This window comes from Netta rufina, assembly GCF_964035555.1.
Source record: "Netta rufina genome assembly, chromosome: 8".
Taxonomy (NCBI): Eukaryota; Metazoa; Chordata; class Aves; order Anseriformes; family Anatidae; genus Netta; species Netta rufina.
Window position 1 is genome coordinate 1120243 of NC_140131.1, and position 25989 is coordinate 1146231.

The 25989-nt window shown below is 41.7% G+C and overlaps 1 protein-coding gene across 4 annotated transcripts; it reads right to left on the reverse strand.

Annotated features, from left to right (window-relative positions):
* Window positions 1–5796: 5796 nt before the first annotated feature.
* On the reverse strand, window positions 5797–24611 carry SRSF11 (serine and arginine rich splicing factor 11). 4 transcript variants are annotated; one of them, XM_084291217.1, is made up of 13 exons: window positions 24485–24611; window positions 24181–24318; window positions 19265–19398; window positions 15182–15291; window positions 13622–13714; window positions 12460–12509; window positions 11145–11272; window positions 10613–10694; window positions 9340–9471; window positions 8780–8869; window positions 8005–8100; window positions 7253–7391; window positions 5797–7139 (listed from the first exon to the last, which is right to left on the reverse strand). In XM_084291217.1, the coding sequence occupies exons 2-13, from the start codon at window positions 24306–24308 to the stop codon at window positions 6945–6947; spliced, it is 1377 nt and encodes a 458-aa protein (XP_084147343.1). In that variant the 5' UTR covers window positions 24309–24318; window positions 24485–24611; the 3' UTR covers window positions 5797–6944. The 4 variants fall into 4 exon arrangements, with proteins under 4 accessions (XP_084147343.1, XP_084147342.1, XP_084147344.1 ...); XM_084291216.1 differs by having other exon boundaries at window positions 5797–7142; XM_084291218.1 differs by lacking the exons at window positions 19265–19398; window positions 24181–24318; window positions 24485–24611 and adding exons at window positions 16347–16455; window positions 16947–19255 and having other exon boundaries at window positions 5797–7142; window positions 15182–15704.
* Between the last annotated feature and the right edge of the window lie 1378 nt (window positions 24612–25989).

Below are 25989 nucleotides of genomic sequence, written 5' to 3' on the forward strand. Positions count from 1 at the left end.
CTGATACACTGGAGATACTAATTCAAAATCAAATAAAAAAAAACAATAGGGAAAAAAGAAAGGGAAATGTAAAATTTTTGTAATTATGTTTGAGTACTGTATCAATAGCAGATGTTGAACATTTTATAGGAATGATAGGACTTGTTCTTCCAAGTTGTTATGAATTCCTAAAGTGTTTTACGTCTATGGTATAAGTTGACACCCACCTCGAGGTCTTGCTTAGAACCAGCTGAGATCCTTACCACAAGAGACCCAGATTGAATGTATGTAGAGACTGAATTGTCCGGTCAGTGCTGGAGGTCAGGATTAAATACTAATGGGGCCAAATGCCGAATACTCCTGTTGCCCTCTCTTACAAATACCTAATGTAGAGAAGAATGTTTGGGGCAGTGCTGCTGGATCAGGTTTTGTGGCAGGCACAAAACCGAGGAGAGTACGGGTGCCATAAAGTTGCTTGGAAACTTCAGCAGATGCAGAAGGCTGTTTCTTCATAAAGTGAATGTTAGAAATCTTTTTTTTTTTTTCTCCTCAGTATTACAGGGAAAGAACCATTTGTTTTGTTGTTTTGTGCTTTTGGTTATTCCAAAATATCACAGAGCTTGCTGACATAGGAAGGAGCCAACATAGCTGGGGCTATGTATTTTGGCAACGTAGCAACTGCAATGGACTGGATGCTAGATCTTAAACAAACAAAAAAAGAAAAAAAGCAAAAAAAATCCCACTAACAACAGTTATCACCTTTGAGTGTAGCCTTATGTGAAACAGAGAGTTCTGTGTATCTCCACCTGCCTGTAGAAGAGACTTTACTTCTGGTGGGGAGTGAGGTATGGCTTGAAGCCCACTACAGGTTGTGGAAATGTGGTCAGTGATTTCCATGGACTCTGGCTGGAGATTTTTTTTTAAATCTTCATGACTACACAATGACTAACTTTGATACATTTTAAGATTTGCAGGAACTTTTTCTAGTGCGTTGCTATATTAAGGCTTGCTTTAATTTGGAGCATCAGCAGAGAAGAATGGACACAGGTTTTGTTGACTGTAGTCTTTCTGCATTGTTGTAGTGAACATACTACTGCTTTTCTTACTCCGAAGCCGAATGCTCTGACTCCATCAGATTGTCCTTTCCAGTTCAGTGACTGTTTTTTAGACTCCTGTGACAGCCTCATTCAGTGAGAGTTGAACTGTTTCTCGGTACATTTCCTTCCAACTTCTGGTGATGTGTTTTCTGTCTGAAACATTCCTAGCGGTGAGTTTTAAAACACTGTTAAAAACGTATGGACACTTTGGGTGTGGTTTGCTGATGGATACACTGAAAGCTGTAGGAACCTTCGTTAGCGAGAGCAACGTGTCTTGCGTTAGGCTGAGCCTGTGCTGGGGAGCTGGGTGCTGAGCTCCCCGGCAGCGCAGCCGTGCTGGTGCGGTTCTCCAGTGGTGGCTGTGTCCACACCGGTATAAATGTTTTATCCAGTATCATTCATTTTGCTTGCAAGGGTTTTTTTTTTATTGTACTGACACCGCGCATCTGTCAGTACGGAGCCATCCACGCAGAAGCTTTGTCGGCGCTGTAGGTGGGTGAAGTGTTTCTCGTCTAGATGTAGCCTCGGCCCCCAGCTGTGCTGTGGGCGTTGGTGTCCGTTACCACTTAGATCTCCTCTTTGGATATCTTTTGGAAAACTTGTCTTTTTAGCAGGATTGATCTAGCGGAACTTAATTTCTGTTTTTTTCCCTTCATCTTTTCCTTGAGGCCACGTTAGGTATTAAGGAAGGGTTGTCCCTTTACAATGAGTACATATCCACTGAGGCTGTCTCGTTACTGCTGCATAGACAAAAGCTCGGCAGCTCCAGCGCTTTAACGCCACCTGTACATGTGTGGGGGCTTCCATTGCAACACGATTCCATGGGATGTGAATATCTGGGTAACAAAAACGCATTCCTGGACCTACTAACGGAGTTGTGAGGTATCACTTGTGCTGCACCCAGCTGGGCTGGGAGAGGCAGCTTTCACAGCCTGTGCAAGAACCACGGTGTTGGGATACTCCACGGTGTTGGGATGCTCGCTGGCACCGTGGGGCTCCCGGAGGCAAAGCTGACGGTACGGGAGGGATGCCCAGAGGGGAGATCTCTGTGTCCCAGGGCTGTGACAGAGACAACCTCAGCGCAGAGTTTGGGTGGTGTTTCTCTCTGATCTCACCACCTAATTTTTTTCTGATTGATGAGAGAATTTTTTTATGAATAAGTCTTAAAAAGACAGCCACTAATTTTGGTAAACTGAAATAAGAAATTGTTGCAAATAAATTCTAGGGGTTGTTTCTTAACCAAACTGTTTTACTGGTCTTCCAAAACATTGCTTTAATTTGTGGCAAAGGGAATGCGTTGTCTTTTTCCTTTCAAGGAGCTGCTGTTCCAGTCACTGTACTCACTTTACTGCAATTCTTGATTTATGTATAGAAATGATTTGTTTAAAAAAAAAAAAAAAAAAAACTCTGGATATATTTGTGCTGGAAACCCACATTGTTGATATTCAAAGCAACTGTCCATTTTTAAATGTATTTGTTCTCAATTTTATTTCATGCAAGGATAACTGCATTATTTAATCTGTATTAACAAGTTTCCTGTAATGCTGCAGTTTCACATTTATTTTCCTTACAATTTGTAACTATCATGGAAACAATGTCACTTTTTTTGCATCTTACTAGTTTTTTGGTCCATGTTTTTAACTTACCTTCACTAATAGTAACTTTTCGGTTGTATCATTTGTTAGAATAAAGACCAAAATATGCTGTTCGATTCTGAAATTGTTCAACATGTGACAAACATGTAAAAATCAAGTTCAGTGCTCCCTCCATGCTGTACTCTCAAGAGTATAGAGGTGTACATCTCTGAGCAAGGATTTGATTTGAGAAGATGAGTTCACACTGCTGCATTCTGCAAGGGCATTTTATTGGTCAGTTTTTAAATAAAAGTCTCAATTTTCAGCCTAGCACTGGTTTTTACCCTTTGTGAAGCTCTAAAATGTGATGGGACTGTTTACTACACTGGGGAGGTGCAGTAGTGGTAGATCATGAACACGGCTTCCACCATACCTGAAGGTGAAGGAGACAGAAGCAAGCTCTTCTTAGCAAGTAACAAGAATAGCTACCTTGGAGGGAAAAAAGAGACCTTTTAAGTTTAACCGTGTTCAATATTGACATTAGTTTTATCTCTTAAATCCAGAATTATATACAGAAAACTGGTCATAACAGTAATCTCAGAACAAGTGTGGACAATGAACTTTTAACAGTCAGTTGCAAGAGGAAAGTAGAACCTAACAATTAGAGAGCTACAAAGTTAATTAAAATAGTAAAAGCACAGACTGAAGTCAACAGGTACATTGTAATCTTCAGGGTTGGGTTGTAGTAACCTAAAATAATGTCTAATGTAGGTAGCTTCAAGCCTGCCTTTGGCCAAAATGAAGTGCATTCGATTTAAAATGGGTATGCCAACACCTACTCTTTCTTCAGGGATTTCATCCAGTGTCTTGCTCAGCCTGACTTCACAATAATCATTCTTCCTTCATGTAGTGGGAGCTATCCTTGTAGGAAAGCCAATCTGCTGGAACAGGAGCCCCCAGCTACAGCAGGACAAAACCTCCATCCGGCCTGTGGTCCCTCATCTAACACCGTTTGTGTACATTCATGCCAAATGGAACGGGGCAGCTTCAACTGCACACTGGTAAGGTACCTGAGGAGCTGGAACAAAGCCAATATTGACATTTACTAAATATTTTAGTTTCATTTTAGGGGAAAAGATGTCCCATTCCTCAAGACTAGAGGGATGCTTTTGGGTGTTTTGATAGTGGCATGCAAACAGAACAGCCACTACTAGGACTGTGAGTGAATACTGCTGAAATCTGGCAGTGGTGAATGTAAGGTTGCTGTGTAAGCAACAATTAACCCTATTTGGTACTAGGTTTTTTGTTTGTTTGTTTTTTTAAGAATGCTAGTGGCAGAAATAATAGCTATTGAAATACTTAATATAGCACAGGAATTACCATTTGCCAACATAAACAGTCACCTCCTGTATTGCTGTGCTCTTGACCTTTGGTTCCTAGCTGTCATTTTCCAAGGAGTTTAGGTTTGGCCTAAAAATAGCTCCTGCTCTTTGCTTGCAGTCTGCAAGCAGGAAGTGGGAGAAAAGCAAGGAATGACTTTTATACACTCGTCACTTCACAACTGGCAAACCCTCACTGACCAACTCTCAATGCAATTTTAAGCAGAAAAAAACACTCTGCCAGTTATTACTTTAACTTAAAGCCCCTTCCAGGAATGCTAGAGGACAGGAGCAGCTGCTGCTCAATCAGGATTAAACTACTCCAGTAAGGCAGAGACTTGTTACATGACTTGAAAAGCTTCACCTCAAGAGGGAGGCGATCTCAGTAATAATTACCAATCAATTATCAAGCCAAACTTAAATTACTGAAAATAAAGATCTTGACTCAGCGCTCTAAGAGCTGGTGTACACGTACAAGGGCGCAGCGTGTGCAAGCCCTGCAGGAGGAAGGCAGCGCTGAGCTCTGCACTGATACAGAAGGAGAGCCCCGACCTGGTACAGCTGTTTCCTACAGCACCCAGCAGCCCGCCTCTCATCGCCCTTCGCTATCGGCTCCCAGGCTGTAAGAGGCAGCCGAGACACGCTGGCATGCTGGAAGGCAGTGAAATGGGCACAATTAGCAAATGTAGCCTGGGAACGCACGCTCTTGTTTCTCCAGTCTACACATTTAGGCTGGGGCAGCCTGAGGTACCCAGTTAATGCACAACACAGACTTCGTTACTAAAATAAACCACCAGTCATTTAACTTAATTAAATGTAGCACTGTATATGTCAGCCCCAGCTTTACCACCTTTAGCTCAATACGCTGGTAAGGATCTGACTTAGCCCTTTCATTACAGCATGTTAATGACTTTCACAACAACGAGGTCTAAGGATCAAGGAGGTTTACTTTATTACTATAAATTGTTTTATGTTCTTATACTTCACATATAAATACCTTGACAACTAAAAAGGCACATCTATGAAGACATCATGCACCTTGTCCGTGTCTGTATTTTGTTACAAGAACTATCAGGTTCTCTGCACTGTCAGAAATAAAAGGCTAGAACTGCTTTTATGACATATACCTCTCTGTATTGACAAAATACTTCAAACAGTTGGTAAAAATTTACATTTCTACAAATTCTAAAAAATGACACTTCATATCTAAATGGCAAGTTCCACTTCGCCTAGGGCAAAAGGACAGTTTAAAAAAAAGGTGATTTGACTCATCAGGTTCTAAAATTCAAGCACCACTTACAGTTTTATTCCAAAACTTACTGATTCTAACCAGTAAGGTTTCAGTTCCTGGCATAACAGCCTATTTTATACGTACAAAGCACTTGCTGCTTCCTGTTTCTGTGTCTTCCATTAGCATCCTAAAAATAAAGATGAATGTTCATACTTCAATGAAAACACAGAATTTACAAATATGTTTCTTTAAAGTATTTGCCCCTTAACACCTCTAGATTACCATTTCAGCCTGTTCCCTTTATTCCCAAACGAAGTAAAAGAATTCTCTTTAGTATACAACATATTTAACTCAAGCTAAAATGGCAGGCTTAACAGTTTTGTCACTGTACTTCGTTTTTAAAAAGATGGAGTTGTTATAGTCTTTTTGAAATACATAGATGAAGAAAAATGCATTCTCTAAAAAGGAATGAGGTAAAGATCCACACATTCAGTGGTGTAAATAAATACCAGTAAAGTTTTATAGGAACAGGAGTATAAGTTTACGGGTTTTATTATCAAAGGTTTGTAAAACAATTTCAGAAACTGTACATCAACATGGCACAGACTGTAGCCTACTTTTGTCTTTTTACCTGCACAAAAGTAAAAGCTCTTGAACTTCTGTAACTAAGAAAACAGCTTGCCTACCTACTTTGCATATAACATGGAATCACTGTGTGCATAAGATTACTACTGCAGTGACAGTAACACAAATTTATTAGTTTATACAACTTGAGATCAAGTAGAAAGTACATTATCAAGTAGACTTGCTTTTAAAAGCATACAAAGATCAATTTTAAAATGCACTACCCTTTTTGCAATATGTCTAGCTCATTAACAAATAAAACAACCTGGATTATGAAGACTGCACAAATCAACCTTTAATCACCGGGTACAGTTCAAGCAGAGACTTTCACTCCCAAGGCCCAAGATGAGAAGCTAAGAACCATTACAACTTGTCACTTTTTGCTGCCTGGGATGGATTTGAACTGACAGATTAAAATAAGTCCTCAAAAAGGTCAGTGCATTTTAACTTTGTCAAAGCCAAACAAAATCCACCGGAAAAAAAGAAAAACAAAACAAAACGAACAAAAAAGCCCAGCTGTATGGCTTAAAAACAAAACAAAAAACCCTACCTATATCAGAATGGTTATTTTCAGATGTACTGTCATTTTCTGTGTAGTCACACTTAAGACCCTTAAGTAGATCCACCATATGTTGTAAGATTTTAGAACATTTAGGATGTTTCTGCCACAATCAACATGCAGTCAGTGCATTCCCTATACTGCTCTATTACTGCAATGAATCAAATTCTAGAAACACTATCATAAGTGAGCTGATTTACTAAAGGAGGTCATACAACAAACAGTCCATGCCTGCTGTAGATGCATGCAGCTTTTTGCTTTTGCTTGAAGCATCACCGAGTTAGTAAGGATTGCTTGGATACGCAATCCCTTTCGTCCGGAACAAGAATGGTTACCTTTCTATAAAGCTTTTGATGGGAGTTAGTATCAGGAGCTTTACAAACCATATATAGCTTAGAGCTGTATACATCTAGATTTAGGATTAACAAGTACAGCATAAAAGAATCACACAGGAATGACACTGATGCACGTCTGCAGCTGTGTTGACTGCAAAGGCAAAATTCAGTCACTCATATCCATGTCTTCTTCGTGATGATCATCCCCATTTACTTTGGACTCCCTTGATGAATCTCCGCTTCCTTTATCTGCTGCAGACTCCTTCACTTTAGGAGAAGAAGAATCTGCCATTTTCTTTTCTTCCTTTTTCTCCTTCTCGCTGTCATATCCTTGTTCTTCTTCATCATAATCCCTTGTGACCTGCTTCGCCGAGATAAAAAAAAATAAAAATTACAATTTGCTTTCAAAGCCCCCGAGGGTTTAAGGTTAATGCTACAGTAAAGGTGGTGAATAAACAGGTTTTTAAAACATACTTTCACATCTTTATCACTTTCGGATTTTCGTTCTCGATCCTTCTCTTTGTCTTTGCTTTTTTTTTTCTTGCTGGTTGATCGTTCCCTCTCATCTCTACTTCTCTCTTTGTCTTTATCCTTCTTTTTTTCCTTTTTATGCCTATAATGTTTAAGAAGAATGAAAATCGGAGTCACACCATTCCATAAACAGAACACAAATTACATCCGCACTGTTACCCACTGTTTTTTAAAAATCTAAATGGAGAAAGAGTCATGTGCAACTAAGATGCACCATTTGCTTTCAGAAAATAACCAAACATCCTGATTTCTTGGCTCCAGATCAAAAACAAACACTGCAAAGTGAAGCCTAATAAATGTTTTTGTTAAGAATAACATTACAGTGGTTTAAGGAGAACCGCAACTTCCACATTTAGGGGAAAATGATCATAATATGGCTAGGCCACACAGAATTCAATTGACCAGTACTGTATAGAGCCAAATAGGCCAGGAACTCGGGATGTCTCTTACTCCTCATCCCTAGAATACCTCATTTTGGAACTCTTGGTACTAACAAGCTCTATGCTTGAAGCCAATTAAATTATGATAAAAGGTAGCAGGCAGCAGAGATCCACTCTCTCTTAAGAAGTCAACCCATGGCCTAGCTAGAAGAAACATGCCAAACCAACCACCTGCGAGCTGACCCCACCGTGATCTCTACTATAAGTTCAGGTTCAGAATTTTCCACCAGCTTTTTTTAGCCAATTGGTACTGACCTTCTTGGAGACGGGGACCGGGACATTTTCCTTTTAGGAGACCTGGGTTTTTTAGGTGACCGTGTTCCACTCCTGCTTCTTCTACGTCGTCTTTCTCTGTAAGGAACAGAGATTAAAGCCTTTCTATTTTTTTTTCCTTTTTTTATTTTTTTTTATTTTTTTTTTTTATTTTTTTAAGCTACAAATGCATCCATGGCTCCATAGTTAGTACTGGTTAAAACGTAATAAATATGTATTATAAATGGAAATTGATATTTACTATTAGCAGTACTGCAGAACCCCTGCAGTTGCTGATCAGCAGAGTAAACTGTTTTCTATTCTACCACCACCTTAATGAATAAATGAACAGTTTCAACTCTTTTAGGGATGCTGACTCTTACTTTATCCATAACAGACACAAACCAATTTGTTCTCGTTACTACAGTAAGTAGATTTTCAAAGCCACTTTCAAAAAGAACACGACTATACATCATGCCAGGATATATTCCAGAAGCCAGGAAATAGTTTAAAAGTGATACAGAGCAAGGAGTACTGTGCTTTGGGGTCAAAGAGAAACTATTCTAAGCCCAAATGATACCTCCAGAAAATTACAGGAAAAAAAATAGTCTTAGAGACATAGGTGTAGAGAGTACATATGCACTTGTACAAGCACATGCGCATACAACCAATATATCTGCATCGATCATCATCCTATTAAATACAAGAATGTTCCTTCTATGAAGTGGATAAAGCATACTGGAAATAGAGACTGCAGAAATTTTTCAAGTTACCATACCTGCTTGTGCTTCTAGATCGTCTAGTTGTGCTGTAGCTCTTGGGAGGAGTTTTAGAACGCTTCTTCTCTTTCTCTTCTTTCTTTTTATCCCTTTTAGTAAAATACACATTTTAAGTCATTTTCAGACTATTCATGTATTCGCTACTAGTGCTATATCAGAAAGTGAATGAAGACATGACAGTTACATTGGATAGCATAATTATTTCTTTTATTTCTGGGGCCAGTTATATTATGTTAATGGAAAAGAAGAAAGATTACATTTATGGAGAAATAAAAGAAGAGCTCTTTTATAACTACTGTGCACGAACAGCACAAACTCTTCAAGTCTAGATACCTGCATTTCCTGTTTTCTAACGATAGCTAATGCATGATTCAGCTAATGCATGCTGCAACTGTTGACTCCTAGGAAAAGCACGTTACCTCTTTTTATGACTAACTGCACATGTGTAGGACAAACTAAAAAGATGCAACAAGAGATTGCTATTAAAGAGCTGTTTGTTCATTTTTCCCTGGATTTAAATTCATTTCTAGAAAATACAGTAAGTTTAGTGAAGGATTACCTGGTTTTGGATGTGCTCCTAGATCTTCTGCTTCTCTCTCTGGAATGAGACCTTCTTCGCCTTGGACTTTTAGATCGCCTCCGGCTTCTCGATTTTGAATGGGACCTTCTCCTTGATCTGCTTCTTGACCGTCTACCAATAATACATTGGACACATGAGTTAAACACACGAAATGCTGATATACTATTCAGAATTCATCATCTCAATACTGACAGTATCGAAGTGCAATGATACAGAAAACCCAATAAAGAGTACAGAAAACCAAGCAAAGGCGTCACATTCAGTCCACTGAGGAAATGGAAAAAAGGGAGTGCACAAATGCTAGAAATGAAAGAAGAAATGATGCTTTGATCAGCTCTCTTACTACGCTCATTGTGAAAAAATAACAGTCCTATAGTAGAGAAAAACTGGCAAGTCACATTGAAATGTGAAGAAGAATTTTAAAATGCTAAAACCAAATAAGGGCCAATTACAGAATATGCAAATAGCAAAGAAGTACAAATGAGAGGGTCATAGTTAAAATGGCTTTGCACGGACGGCTAGCATGGACTGCTTCATTGGAGGTGACAAGCCAACAATGCATTTGTTTAGGTAGGTCAGTGTTAAGATCTTTAGTCAGGATACCCACACAGACCTAGGTTTTGATTTTTGACTTGGGTAACTTCCACCACGCTGAATTGCTGCACATACTAGAAACAAGCAGCTCAACAGATAAATGTTCAATGTACATCAATAATCATGCTCACAGAAATTTCTCAGTACTTCCTTCTAAGACAAATTATAATTACATAGGCACACTGGAAAGAGATTGAAGAAAGAAAAGAGGTTTAAGGAACTAGTGCAAAATGGACTGCCTATGGTAGCTTAAGTGTTGATAGCAGTAAGACCTATGTAAAAATCAAGGCTTTATGCCGTTTCCTATCTGAAACAAGAAACGGTAAATTATTTAAAAACAGAGCCCAAGCACTCCTAGAAAAGGAAGCCCTGTCAGAAGATGTCCCATTCTTACTGTTCCTAAGTTCTTGCTGCAGTGGCTTAAGGTATTTTTGAGATATTTTTGCTAGCATTACCCTCTCAACTTTCCTATAAAGACAAGAATAGGCCTTCATCTCACACTATATTCAAGCCAAACAATGGTTGTAGTTTCTTTAGAACATTTGCATTTTTTTTTTTTTGTCAGCCTCCATGAGTCCAGCATCACTTTAAAGCAGTAATTCTGAAGAAATTGTTCTGTTTTTTTGTTTGTGTGTTTTTAAGTAAATGCAGTAACTACCTGTGTCTAGATGAAGAAGGTGTCCTCCTCCTCCTCGAGCGTGATCTTGACCTTGAATGCCTTCGTTTTTCATCTTTTTTATCTGGAGTTGGAAAGGAAAACTATAGTTAAAGAGATGCTAACGTTATTTTAGTTATCTAAAACTAGAAAACTACAAAATAGAAAAATATTTACTAACTTCTACAGCTCGGGAATTAAAGGAAAACATTGCCATGAACAAGGATGTCAAAGTTAAGTCTCTTACAGTTTCCAATGAAGTCTCAGAGATGGCAATATGAGCTTCAAACAGGGGAAGCTCAAGCGTTTTGCTATCTTCAAATCAAGTCAATTTTGGAAAACAGATGATTCCCTGCATCATTCTGCTGGACACTTTCAGCATTAACACTGTAGCACAATTAAACACTTGTGAACTATCAATTCGGTCACCACAGATCATGAAAGCACTAAGCCAATATTGTGCTGACCATTACTTTTTGCCATACACTATGTGGGAAAAACACCTTGAATTGATAATTCCATGATTTAAAATTACCTGGCTCTATAGCAGCAGAAATTAATGACTGTGCTTCTCGTACTCTTTTCATTGCTTCTTCTATTTCTTTACTGGAGGTATCTGATTTCAGACTTGGCGAAACAAGACCTGCAGCTACATGGTTCAACCTGGAATAGAAAAACAGAATTTTACCTATTCAGTACGTCAGAATCCAAAAACCACAATCCTCCATTGTCAGTTTATAGCCTATCCAAAATGACTGATCCAAGTGAACCAGAACCTGTCTGCATTTCGTCATCACTCAGATAACAGAGAAGTAAGTTTATGATGAAAAAGTCCAGAATGAAGCCTGTAGTGACAACAGTTGTATAAAATACTAGCACACGTGGCTTTAGAATTCTAGTAAGCTCTAAATAGTAGGAGAGTTCACATTGTCTTGCATAGGCAAGTTTCTAACGACACTTTTCAGTACATTTTTGTATAATGCAATTTCAATTTTCATCACCTGAAAGAGCAGCTCCACAGGAAACAATACATTACACACTAGGAAGTCAGTTTCCACTCTATAAGCCATACTGAGAACCCCACAAACAGTGATGAAAATTAAATTTCATAAGTTCTGCTCTACATGGTAGTTTTAAAGACAATCAGGCATACCCAACATACCTTTGGCTGATATTATTTAATATATTACCCTTGATAACTAGTTTGTTCAATTAGTTGTACATTCTCTACTTACAGAAATGTCAATTTAAAAGAGAATAATATACTGGAATAAAATTAAAAATGAAGGTAGAACACATCCAGCGTTATCCACCAGTATAGATCAGATGGCTTTGACTTGATACAAGAACAGTGCTTCCCTACTTGCTCTTCACATGTTATAACGTTTTGGACAAAATTGTTGCTTTTCTATAAAATTAAATAAAAACTAGCAAATACACGTGTTTATTGTTATTTGCTCCTTCTATAAAGTAAGTAGATCTGCTATCTTTTATTACCTTCTGACAGCTGTAACATAACATATGTATTCTTATTCTAGTCTTTTACAACTGTTGCTCACTTTAGAATATTCTTGGCCATAGCTTGTTTTGCCCCTCTGGCAAAAACGTCATACAAGAAACTAAATTTCTGTCTTTAACACAATGAAATTCCAGGGATGGATTGGTGTTATTCCATAGATACAAGGTGGAATAATCTTAGTTTCCTACCCCTCTTCCCCTTACTGCAGAAAATAGAACCCACAACAGATTCCCAAGACATTAGGTTTCTCCGAGAGACTGGATATTGAATCACAGATGTAATTGCCAAGATTAAGTGTATTGTACAAACGTCTGTAAATACTGAAGCTTACTTTGGATCCACTGTGCTCATAAGTTTTAGTAGCTGATCTGCTGCAAGAGACTGTGGGGAATAAAAAGAAGAAGTTAAAAGCATGTCGGAAGATGCATGTGCTTAAGATTATCACCACCCTCAGCAGTGACTATACAAAAATCCCAGCAGTATCTATACAAAAATCTCTACAGATGGAAAGAAAAATAGAGGGGGACGAGGACAAAAAACAACCCCCCAGTAAGTTACCAACAGAAAGATATACTGCTCTATTTTAAAACTTGTGGATGGGGGCAAGGGTGGGGATGAAGATCTGACCACTACATTTCATGGATGCTTAAGTACTTCTTTTTCCCCCAAAGGAGCCAAACAGCCTTTCCTGGGTGGTATCAAAGCACTTCAAAATGCAAACTGCTACATAGTTCTGGTATTTGCAAGTTATTTCTCTGTCACTCCAAGAGAATAGCAAACTCATTAGGGAACTAAGTCACATGCCCATGGGAAGTCTTCAATGTCAACTTATAAATATGCAAAAGCTCCTGTACTCTAAAAATTTAATTACAAAATGTGTTTTATAGCTCTTAGGAAAATCCAGGTATTATCACTACTGGTAACATCACGAACCAATGGTACATTAACAAAGCAAAACGTTTTGTTCACAATAAATTATTTTATATGGAGGCAGCCATTTGCTGAATCCAAACAGCTTTACAATCTACAGGCCTAAAGAAAAAAAGAAAGAGTGATTCATCATTCCAAATGTGTATTTTTCTAATTTGCAATTCGAATGCTTATTTTGCTTCTTTTATTTCGTTGTCACTATTATTTGGTTTTGTGTGGCATGCAGAAACAGAATGCTAAATGAAGGATTTCTTAAGGAAGCATTAATAATTTAATGCAATGTTTATCCACAGAACATGCTCTGTACAATATTTGGTTCTTATATAAGCCTTTGGTGATGTTTTAGAATGACAGAATCATAAAGGTTGGAAAAGACCTCCACGACCATCTGGTCCAACCAGCACCTTACCAGCAATGTCACCCTTGTTCAAACCCAAGTACAGTACTTCCTGATCTTCACGTTGGTATTTAATACACTGGTGAACACTAAAAGCACCATGAATCTTAGCGCATCTATTGACGTACTAGGGACAATAAAACCAATTTTAGAATGTGTAACATACCTGAGAGTTTAAGTTTGCTCCAGGAAGCCCAAGAGCAGCTAGGGCAGGATCAAGAGCAGGAGCTCCTAAAGCAGCTAAAGGAACAGCACCAATCTGTAACAAAGAGAGCAATTGGTCAAAACCATATTAAAAATCGATAAAAGGCTGATAATTCAAGGTTTACAAGCATTACATGCATGGAGATTTGAAGCTAGCCAGAGAAAACTTTATAGTAAAGTCAGTAAGAATACTTTCTATAAACACTCTAAAACGAGTGTTTCCACTGCATCCCAGCAGGTAGGGGGGAAAAAAACTAAAACCTTCCAATACATCCAAGAAATAGTTTAAAATGAAATTCTGTCAAGAGTTACCATGAAAATTCATTAAAAGTTTCTGAACCAATTACCTCCTATTTAAGTCAGTTCAGGATTTGAAATTAACATATTTTATGTTAAAAGACAATTATATATTTCTTTATTTTTCTATAATTTGGTTTAAAATGGCAAAGAGTTTAAAAAGCTTCTGGGAGAACGGGTCTGAATTCCTTAAGACATGGATCTAGAAGCCTCATAAAAGAACATCATTTTTCGGCCATTTAAAGCAAGATGACCGAAACACAGACTGGAACCGATCTGCTCAAAAACTCATGATCTTAGACTAATCGAATGGTTCACAGTTACTGTGAGGTCTTGCTCTCCCTCCCATTACTTCTCACTTCTTCCTTTTGGTCTTCTCTGGCACTTTTGAGTGTCATTTGTCAACCAATTCAACCAAGCTGCCAGAGAAATTATTGTTGGGCTGCCTGCAACAAACTTCTATAACTTTCAGGTTTCAAAATTATACTTCAGACTTTTCCCTCTACATAAGGTTAAAAGGAGTTTCTGAACAGCGGCAAGTACATCTTCAATGCAATTGGAAGTAACAGAAGCTATACAAAGTCCTAAGCACGAGCTGAAGATTTAATCTGAAAAGTGCAGAATTAATGAAGCCTAACTCCTATTAATTTTACTCTTGCACTTTGATTCTCTTTTTCGTAGTAAGCTATGTTCTCTGACAGAATTCTTCCATACTGTACTACTCTTACTGCTCAACTTCCATGTGAATTTTTGTGTAGTTAGATAGAGAAAATACATACTGCAATTTTTTCCCCCCTTTAAGCTGGAGTATTAATGGAAGTTCTCTCCCCACAGCACATTGCTCTCTCAAACCTCACAAATTTAAACTTCCATCTGTAAGATCTCTACTCCTTGCCCAATTTGTCAGTAAGCGTACAATGGAGGAAAGAGGGATAACAAATAGATACAAACACAGAGGTCATGAAACACCAGAAGTGTCATATTATGGAAACAGAAGAATTCCACCTAGCACCTGATTACTGCTTTGCCACAAATTGTATCAGAAAGCTGTAACACCACCATCCATCAAGGTACACAAGCTAGGACATTCGATGAATCAGCATTAGCACAGTGTATTTGCCCCCCGCCCCATCAAAGAAACACAACAACAACAAAATAATTAAATCAGCATCTAACGATACACTTAATAGTTTCCCTTCATGTCAGTCTTAATTGGAAAGCCTACCTGAGAAAGTGGGTTGGGAGTAGGCAGGAGTCCACCCCCAGGCAGCAGACCTGCCACAGCATTAGCTGGTGCCAAGAGAGACAAAGCCTTAGTCTCATCAGGAATAACTCCTGCAGAGAAATAGCCTGGCATTAGAACGCATTCTGTTTCAATAGCAGAAAATACACAAATACACCCAGAAAATGTCTCCCTGATACACCACCTGAGTTTGTTGAAAGTACTTATGTTGGCTAAAATACAAAGCTTGATGTCTATTAATATTTATCATTAAATTTTTTGTCAGAATGAAACTTCAATGTGTGAAAATTTGACTGTTCCTTTTTCTCTACAAATGGTTAAGTATCTAGAGCAAAAAAATAGCACAATACACACTACTTTTTTGTTAACACTGCCAAGATTTCATCACCTGTACTCGATTTTTAAGTCATGAACCAAACGTAAGCAAGCACAGTCGGTTCTCCAGGGGTGTGCTCTCAACTTTCAAAAGCTGTTTTATGAACAACGACTCGTGTCGGCTGCTTCACTATAAAGCACACAGAAAAATCAAGATACACAAGACAAAAAAAGTTTGATTTAGGGGTTAATAATATGGTACAGTTCACTATGTTTTCTTTTACACCTACCATATAAATTTTGTAAAACTTAAGAGAAGGCATGGAAATATATTTTGTTGAATCAAGCGTAGGGCTTTTGCTGACTTGTCAAATAAAAATGAAAGTCTGCAGATCTTCAAATACACGCTGTGTGTGTGTGTCTGTGGGTGGGCAGGTGCATACATACAGTATATGGTGGCACATTCCTTACCTGTGCAGTAAAATGCTTATGTTCCAATATGTGCCATGCTTATTGTACCAAGAATGCTGCTACATACTGCCATTTCAGAAGAAACTTCCGGCCCCAAATCTTGCAGCCAACTAAGACAAGTGTCTTATTTTACTGCCTGCTCTGCACATATCGTTTTAAGGGTCCTACTGTGAAACAAGTACTTATGTAGGTATTTTTTATTCTATCCAACAGCAAAAGCCCTATACAGATGGATTAATTTGTTAATGTGCCCAAGCCCCCAAAATGAGAGTTCAATAAAACAATTTTACTATATATTTGCAAATACCAGTAGTGTTTCTGTAATACATATTAAGAAACTGCATCTCATCATAAAACATACAATATGTACAGGGCACTTAAGAGAAACTGGATAAGCTGCAGAAGAAAACTGTTGGGTGGTATTTTCAGCAGGGCCTGGTATATAGTTCAGGCTGAACCAGGGAAAAGAACTGTAAAACACAACAACAAAAAAGAAAAACCACTGTTAAATAAAGGTAATGGTTCCTTCCACCTATACTGAGAGTGCCGATAATATAAACAAATGTATAATACACAGCACTGTTATCTTGCTTGTGTCATTGAGCTGTCATCAATTTAGATACCAAAAGTTATGGAGGGAGAGGGGGGGAAAAAGGTCATTTAGATAAAGGGCATTAATGCATAAATATATTAACATACCTACAGAAAGATTATGGGGTAATTTTGCATGCAAAATTATGTCTCAGAGGATATTTATAAATTATATCTAAACATTTCAAATTAGTGCAACTACAACATTTCTGGCATCTAAATACAAATCCTCAGACTTATTTTGAGACACCTCATAGAAGATCTGCATTCATTAAAAAAAATCATGCATCTGATCCTCTAATTGTTTTTAAAAAAGTATTTAGAAATAAATAAACTACAATTTAAAAAAAAAAGCAATGAGGCCCCTCACCAGTTAATTTTCATGCTTCAAGAGTTTTTTTTACTGCTGCTTTGTTAGAACCATGAAATACTGTATGAATGTGTAGAAATGAAAGAAAAAGAAACAGACAAAAGAAACAAACATTAACCAAAGAACCTAAATACCCCCCCCAGCCACCTTTAATCTTAGAGTTCCTTCCAAATCTAGGAATAGCACAGTGAAAATTACAATTAATACTAAACCTTACCGTAGACTTTGTGTATAGTTCTATAACACAAAGCAACAGCCAACACCAAAATGTCTGTGTATGCTACAATTGGAGTGCACTTGTGATATAGGGGATAAGTACTGCACTAAACAGATAATAAACATTCACTTTAGTGACAGGCAATATTAATACAGAATTATCACAGTAGAAAACAAAAGCGAAAAGGGCCCAGTTCAGCACACCAGTTAAGCATATGCCTCACTTTAAGCACGTGAGCAATTCCACTGTGGCTTTAAGAATTTTGCCGTATCGTGCTTCAATAAGTTGTTGACTTGGGAGCCTGGCAGTATGTATTTGGAGAGAAAACTATACTCCAATACAGGGACAAAAGCATGTGATTACAAAACCAGGGGGCATAACTTTATTGGCTGAACACATCTCTTGCGATATGCCACAACAGTATGCCAAACCCATTATCATTCTGATTTACCACCACAAGAAACAGCCCATAAGGAACCCCGTGACTTAAACGGGCCCATTAAAATACAATAAACGGGTATTTTATTTTCTTTACCCAGTCCAAACCAAAACTACTGGGCAGATTTCTCTATGTGCCAGATTTATCCACCATCAAGCACAATGGACAAGTCAGACGGACAAAGAGAAAGTTGTTTTTATCCTTACTGGGAAAGTTAAACACTAACATTTTTCACCTCAGGCCTTGGAGAGTATTTCAGTATAAGCTCAGGTGGACCGCTACTTTATCGTGCTTTAATATAAAGAGGAGAATGAGATGTCTTTCAACTGCTGTTATACCTGAACTAGCGAAAGCAGAGGCAATAACTCAACAGCAATTTCAGAACGGGTTCTGTACTAGCAAAAAGCAGCAAGTCTCAGTCAAAGGTCATGCTGCAGATTCCTACAGCCCAGAAATTAAGTTTTCGTATCTTTTAAATTGCAGGAATACAAAGATAAGACAGCTCCCCAGGCCTCAAGAGACATTCTATAGCATTATGTCTTGGCAAAAGGTCTGAACCCAGGCCGTGTACCAAATTTATTATTGTAGCATGACTTAATCTGCAGAGGTTGTATTTAATTCAAGCAATTTGGGAAAATCCATTATTTCAGAAGTAAATCAAGAAACAGTACAATGGAAATCAATTACTTCTAAAGCAAGTCTAGAAGAGTTTAATAAGACTTCTGCAAGAAGAGGTGTCTTCTCAGCACTTTGCTTTTAAGTTCCAAAAACCCTGCTCATTGCCTTTCAAATTACTGTAACACCCTAAAATGTAAAAATAAAAAGAAGAAGAGAAAATGTAGTTAACAAGTGGTTACACCAGGAAAACACTTGGGGACTTGAGTGCTTGCTGGCCTTTAGTTAATGTCTAGAATCCCCTGTAGCTGCAGAGGACCCACTGTTTTTCAGTCATCTGGAAGGGCTTTGCATTTGCCTTCTCCACTACAAAAATCACACACACAAATAACAGAGAGAAGAGTTTATTATTTAGTGAAATTCTATCAAATATAGCAAGGCTGAACAAGAAAACTTGGAATAAAAACTAGCACCAGTGCCCATTTGGCACCTCTTGGAAGATCTCACTTCCCAATTAAACCGTAATTATTCAAACCCTTGGTATATTGGAGTTCACAAGAGTGAATGGCTTTCCAGGGAAGCTCCCAACTAAACGCAGTGGCAGCATCTCCCAAAACGTTAATCTACTCTCCCATGTCCTCTCAGGGCGGGAGGAACCGTTCCCATAAAGAAATTTATCATAGGTGATAGAAGCAAACACTTATGGCAAAATTTCCTTAAAACGTTGACCTGTTTGCATAAGTTCATTTAGGAAAACATCTCACTGAAATTGATAAAGGGCATAATTTGCAAGTAATTCTGCCTAAACTGTTCGTATTCTAAACTGAAGGCACACAAACCCAGTAAGAGTTAAACTCCCCAGTTTCATTCAGTGTCGCTAAACAACAAAAAAGTATTTAATCCATGGGCAAATTGCAATATACCAAGGGTTTCAAAAAGTTAATCTCTCGTATGTTCGACATTTAACTAATCCTCATTTTTGTGAACTATACTGAAATGAAGTGCCATCGTATGTTGGCTTCATAGGCCATTAAACAATTCACAAACCTTCTGCATAGGGTACGACTATCAACGCTCTGTCAACGAATACAGTGTTTGTCAGATGCTGGGCCACAACTGCCGAGTCAGGATCATGGAACTTTACAAAACAGACACGCGATGAAACAGGCAAAGGAGAATCACTGAAAAAGAAGGAAAAAGAAATTAGTTAAATGGAAACTTGTCTGCCATTACGAGACTTGTAACTAACACGGTCTCTCCCCTTCCATCAGCTAGAAAGTCATAAGGACTGTGTAAAAAAAAATACAGCTGGATGAAGCTACTTTCCCATAAAATCACAGGAAGTTTCATTGCCTCTTCCGTAATTGGAAATGAATTCTAGTACGCAGGATGCATCTCTGCCCAGACACCTACATGCAAATTAGTTTTTATGACCTATCTGTGGGAAAGGAAGGCTATGAAGTACTCAAGAGAAATAAGATTCTTACTTCATATACGACAGAAGTTGACAAGATCAGCAGTTTTATACTCTCTGTGTTAGCCCCCACGTTAGGTTTTTGCAGTACACTGTGAAGAGGGTAGCGATGCAAAATGCCACTACTATTTTCCCTATTAACACAATTCCAGGAAAGCTTCTAACCCAACCTCCGTTATACTTCCCTTAGCCAAACACTCACGCACAGATCTGCCAGGCTCATTTTGAAGGGCTGTGCACTGCTAAATACATGCCTACTACTCAGCAGTAACAGCACTAAACCAAAAATGCAGGAAATTCACGTAGGCAAAACTACAGCTGAAATCTCACTAGCAGGTGAAAACTTTCTGAACAACCCACCAGTAACCATAAAATCGTTTGTAAGACGGGTCCCTGCCTACTCCACAGCTCACACAGGTGCCCGTCAGCAGAGCTGTGGAAAAATCCTCGGGCGTGGAAAATCCAAGAGACCACACAAGTTTTGAGTGACCATATAGCCAGGAAACCGTGCAGATTTTCCTTTAGCCAGAGGTATCAACCACAAGAAAGCAAAAGAAAATGTTACACAGACAACTGTGCCACAGATGAGCTAAGAGCTGCCTGCAGAAAACCCAGAGCAGATGCAGCAAGCAGCAGCAAGTCCCTCAAAGCCCAGCTTCTAACCAGGGCCAGATACGGCCACCCTTCAGCTCTGCCCTGAAGTATCAGACAAATTATTCCGAAGAGCTAGGTCTGAGCAATGCTGAGCAACTCCTCATGACAATCACCTGCCTTTACCAAGCAGGTACCCAGGTACAGCAGTAGTTTTTTGAAGTGCATCCCACTGCCAAACCGTTTAATCTAAGTTGAAGCAAACTGATCAAGTCTTTAATCAGCTGAGAGAGAACCTGTCAGAATTTAGGAGAAAGGAGAATGACTTTGATACCAAACAACATCTACTACAAGTTCTTGTCAGTGTAAATGCCAAAACACTACCTAACCTTCACCACCAGGCACAGGCTCAGCCCAACATGCAAGTTACATAAACTCAACAGCTGTCTTAAACGAGTATCAGGTTACCCTTAAATATGTACTTTACATCTCATCTGGCATTAAAAACTAGATTGGAGCCAGTGCCTTTTATCTTTTAAAAGTATTACAACCAGAACTATCCAACCTGCGGCTGTGAACAGAACACTGACAGCAGAGGCCAAGGAAGCCCCTTCCAACCCAACAGAGACACAACACACCAGGAACTCCCAGACACCAGGACGACAAACGCTGGGACACACGACGATGACTGCAGCTCGACACTGCACCAGTTCTGAAACACAACAGGGCAGCAGGGCACTCCAACCTTCACCTCCTAGCCTCCAAACAGAAGCAGCGTTCCCACACAGCGCAGCCAGCATTTTAAACATTAATCTGATTTCTGAAGGTGCGCTCCTGCCGCTTACATAAACCTCCTTGCTCATGTAAAACGAAGCTAGAAGCAGGCTGGAGTGACACGATTGTGCAAGCAAGAGATGCTCTTCTGCATTACCATATTCATACCAGAGTGGGAAGAAACAGAGTAAAAATACCCAGCCATGCTCCTCACTTTGAAGCCCAAGTTGTCATCCTTTTCTCACTGAGCACCCAACTCCCAGTGGCAACTGCAGGCAAAGTCAGGATTCTGCGGAGCGCCTCCGTCTAGCTGTCACTTCAGTTATTGCAGAGGAGGGAAAAGATCTTGCAATTACTGTCATCCAGCTTATCAAATCATTAAAATGTACGTTCCTAATTTTATTAAGCTTTAGCACTGTAGATGTTAAGTTTTCCATCCAATGTGCTTTTTGCTTGGTAAATTTCTCCATCCATAACGATTTGACTGGACTGCTCCTGCCCATGAGCAAGGCCAGAACACACACTGGGGTCTGTAACTCCGGTAGCAGTTCTGCCAGTAAATCCTTTTGTACTTCAGCTTTGATGTAAAGGCACTTTTCTTAGGCTAAACAGGATGTACTGAAATTAGCTTTTTAAAAATACGTGTATGTGTGTGTGTGTATGGATGTATCTGTATTTTTTTTTTTCAAGCCCTCTCCAAAGTCCATCCCCTCCACTTTTCAGTGCTGCCTGTCACAGAGTTGGGAAAAAGCAGCAGCAGCAGGGGTGACACCCTCCTTTTCAAGGAGAAGTTACGGAGCCTGCTGTGGGTTACAGCTGCAACATGAAGCTGAGGAGCATGTAAAGCGTGTAACAGCTGATTAAATAAACTAGGATGGAGATGGACGATGGCAGAGAAGGAGAAATGAAGAGAAGTTTAGGAAGCGACTGTTCTGGAAGCCCACGATGATAACAAACTTCTACAGGGGACAGCAGGATCAGAGTGACAGGAGAGAGAGATCAGCTGAGGAGGAGAGCAATGAAACAGGTGCCCAGGAACAGCGTGTGTAAGAAACAACCCCGGTACAATCCGGGACAGAGAGAGATCCAGATTAGGGAGAGAAATTACACTTTTAATTTGTCCTTTACCCCCCAAAAATGGGTGAATGCCAACAGCAGGGAGAAGTCAGGAGGAGGAACTGGAAAGCACTCAAGGAGATGAAAGAACCTGCTGCTGCTAGGAAGTAAACCCCTCTCCAGGGTGAAGTGAAGCTGAAGCCCTCAGAGCATCCCTCCCCTGCCAGCACCGCGTGGCGGCGGAGCAGAGCACTGCCCCCTGGCGCTGCAGCCCGGCAGGGACCTGCCGCGACCGATCCCTGCGCACCCCAGCGGAGACCCGCGGCGGGTCCCGAGGTGCCGGGCAGAGCCCTCGGCATCTCTGCCGGGACAGCCGCACAAAGGGAACAGCGGGAAAAAGAACTTAAAATAGTCAAATTAGAAATGTAACCCCAGCCCAAAAACCCACGAGTTCTCATCTTCATCAAGAGCACAACCTTTGGCTAATTTAAATGCACTCACAATTTGCAGACGTGCTGTTTTTCCACCAAGCCCTACACTCTGCAGCGAAGACACAATGCAGCTCACTCCCGCAGCTCTTCAATATTTTCTCCATCTCTGTGCCAGACCCACTTAGCTACAATGCATTTCCTCTCCTGAGTTCATCTCTTCTATGGCTCTGCCTTTTTCATAAATACTCAGGACCCTTCCCGACATCCCTCCGTGGCGAAGCACTGCCTTCCTCTTTCATCTACAGAGTTGAAACCTAAGAAATGTAGGCCAAATGTTTTCACTGATTTTTAGTCTTCTGCTTTGTGATACTTGGAATCTGGGTCACTGGAGTTATTTGCATCGTGCTGCCTTTCCCTTGGTCAGCAGCGAGCCCTCAGGGGCCCTGAGTAAAGGCAGGCAGCTCACTGATCTTCTGTAGAAACCAAGCTGAAGCCACAAAACCCCCAACGCCAGAACAAAGGAGGCAGAAGGCAGCAGGCAAGTGCAGGAGCCCAGCCTGCTGGAAACAAACTTACACCAGGACACAATCCAAAAAGCTTCCCTTGAACACAGGCATCCCCTCGTACCCAACTAGTATCAGACACTACAGACACCGGGATTCAATTCAGGCTCTCCAGAGCCAGCTGTCCCGCCTCACAGCCCAGCCCTACAACACACCCTCACAGGCTTCCGAGCCAGGTCTCGCGGGGCCACCACTTCACAGCACACTGGTGCAGAGGAGGTACCTCACAAACACACGGCCAGCCTCAGCTGAGCCAAAAAGAGAGCTGCTGGGATGAGCTTTTTTTTTTCCCCCCCTCAGAACGCTTCATTCTGAAACCACAAAAGCGATCTTCTGACACCTTAGTTAATGTGTATCTAAAACAGTACAAAGTTTCAGAAGCAGAGCTCACCTATAGTAACCTCTCTTGAAACCTGGACAAAACATTAAAGTACCGAGCAGCACGTCAAATAACCGCATTTTTTTTTAAAGGCGGTTCACTCGGTTGGCTGCTGAGCACCGCTGCTGTGCCGCTGCAGTACGGCTGTCCCGGCCCTCACACAGCAGCACTCAGGCCTGGCACTGTCCCACACCCAGCTATGAACACATCCCCCTTCCTTCCGCGCCTAATTCCCGACATGAAGTCACCGCTGGCCAACTCAAAGGAACTGCACGGAGCCCCAAAAAAATGATCCTCAGTGTGATCTGTGACCGGCTGGCGGGACGGACGAGCACCCCCAGCTTTGGGCTAGCAGCGATTGAAGGCTGAGCGATAAAAACCTCACTCTGCGATGCCTTTTTCCCTGAAAACGGCACCTATCAGGCTTGCGAATCAGCCCCCAGCCGCCCGCTTTGTGCACAACTTTTAGCAGGGAACCACGCTGCTGTCCTTAACACCAGCTGGGGACCAGGCCCCCAGCAGCCTCCTGCAGCCCCGCTGCCTGCCCAGCACGGGCGGCTCCGCCGGGAAAGAGGCCGCGAAGGCCCCCCCAGGCCCCACACCCGCGGCTCGGGGCCGTGCCGAGCCGTGCCGGGCGCCATGGCGGCGGGAGGCGTGCCGGGAGGGGGGGAGGGGAGGCGGCCGGGCCGACTCACTCCGGGGGGAAGAGGCGCAGCTCCTCGATCTTTCCCAGGAAGCCGAAGAGCGTCCGCATCTGCTCGGAGCTGGCGCTGGGGGACACGTTGGTCACCTGGATCACGTCGGTGCCGCTGCTGGAGGCCATCGCGCCGCCGCTGCGAACACACGGGGAGAGGGGGGTCAGCGGGCGAGGGCCAGGCGGCTCCTCCGGCTCCGGGCGGCTCCGGGAAGCCCTCAGCGACCCCCCCCGCTCGGCCGGGCCCCGTCACGGCCGCTCCCGGGCCCCGCCGCCCCCGCCGCGCCGCGCGGCGCCTCACTCACCCGCCCGCCGGGCCGCAGTATCCCACAATCCCCCGCCGCCGCCCACCGCGCAGGCGCAGCGCGCGCGCGCCCCGCCGCCGCACGCAGCCCCGCGGCCCGCACCGAGCCGCCGCCGCCGCCGCCGCTGCCGCTGTCACCGCGCATGCGCGTGCGCGCGCGCCCCCTCCCGCCTTCGGCCGGGGACGCGCGGGGGGGCGGCGCCTGCGCAGTGGGGCGGGGAGGGGGGGGGAGGCTGCTGCGCCTCAGTGCGTGCGCGCCGCGGGTGTGGCGCATGCGCAGAATGCTCGGTTGGTTCCTGAGGGACCATAAGTGGTTGTAAAGTAATCACAGAATCACAGAATTTCTAGGTTGGAAGAGACCTCAAGATCACCGAGTCCAACCTCTGACCTAACACTAACAGTCCCCACTAAACCATATCCCTAAGCTCTACATCTAAACGTCTTTTAAAGACTTCCAGGGATGGTGACTCCACCACTTCCCTGGGCAGCCTGTTCCAATGTGAACGTTAACGTGCATAAAGGTGTTTGTAGCGTTAATCGGTGCGGGAACGCCGCCCCTTCCAGCCCCTGTCACGGCTTCTGGGGGAGTCACCTCGGCTTGCTTCACCCCCGCGCTTGCAGATGTCTGCCTCCAAGTTTAACTTGAGCACCTCACACACAACTGGCAGGTGCCGGCGCTTTTTTTAAAGGCCGGGTTGAAATATCCGGAGTTTTCCTATGGGGTGGAGCCCGGTGACACCCAGCATGAGAGGAGAAGGAACAATGGGAACTGAAGAGGGGTTAAAAACGAAAGGGCCAAGTCCTTGGTCACAGCCCAGAGCACAACGTATGGCGGGGGCTCGAATCACCAACCCGCTCACCACAGTGGTATTTAGCCCTTAACGAACTACTTCTACATTCAGTGGAACTTAGATTGTAGATTAAAAAAAAATAAAAGTAAAAAGGTTGTGTTTGGAACACCAGGTGCTTGAAAACTCAAATGGCTGTAAGTTTTTAATGACTGAGGGAGAAGCGTGTTCATTTATTTGCTTCTCTAAGGGAACTGCTGGGTGGGTCAGACACCGATCGCACACAGGAGCCGAAACCAGGGCTGGTCACCAGTAACGGCAGGTGTTGGTGGGCAGCCAGCGCTGATCAGGTGGGAGTCACAGAATCACTGAATATCCCGAGTTGGAAGGGACCCATAAGGATCATCAACTCCAACTCCTGGAGTATTTTCACTTAGTTTGCCAACGCTGGGCAACAAGGAAACGAATTGAAGTAAAAGTGCCTTTTTGTGTGGCATACCTCGCATGTATATTTACAGTGTTTTCCAGGTTATTTGGTCTGGATTCACTCCTGCAACAGAGGTGAAGACCTTAAATAAAAAGGGGGAGAGGAAGGAAGTGAAATCTGAGCAACACAGCGTCCAGTTGCAGCTGGCTTGTTTCTCCATCTCCTTTTGTAGGAATTTTGTACCCTCCGTTCTGCTGCCATCACGCAGTTCCCGGCCTGGCTTCCCTCCCC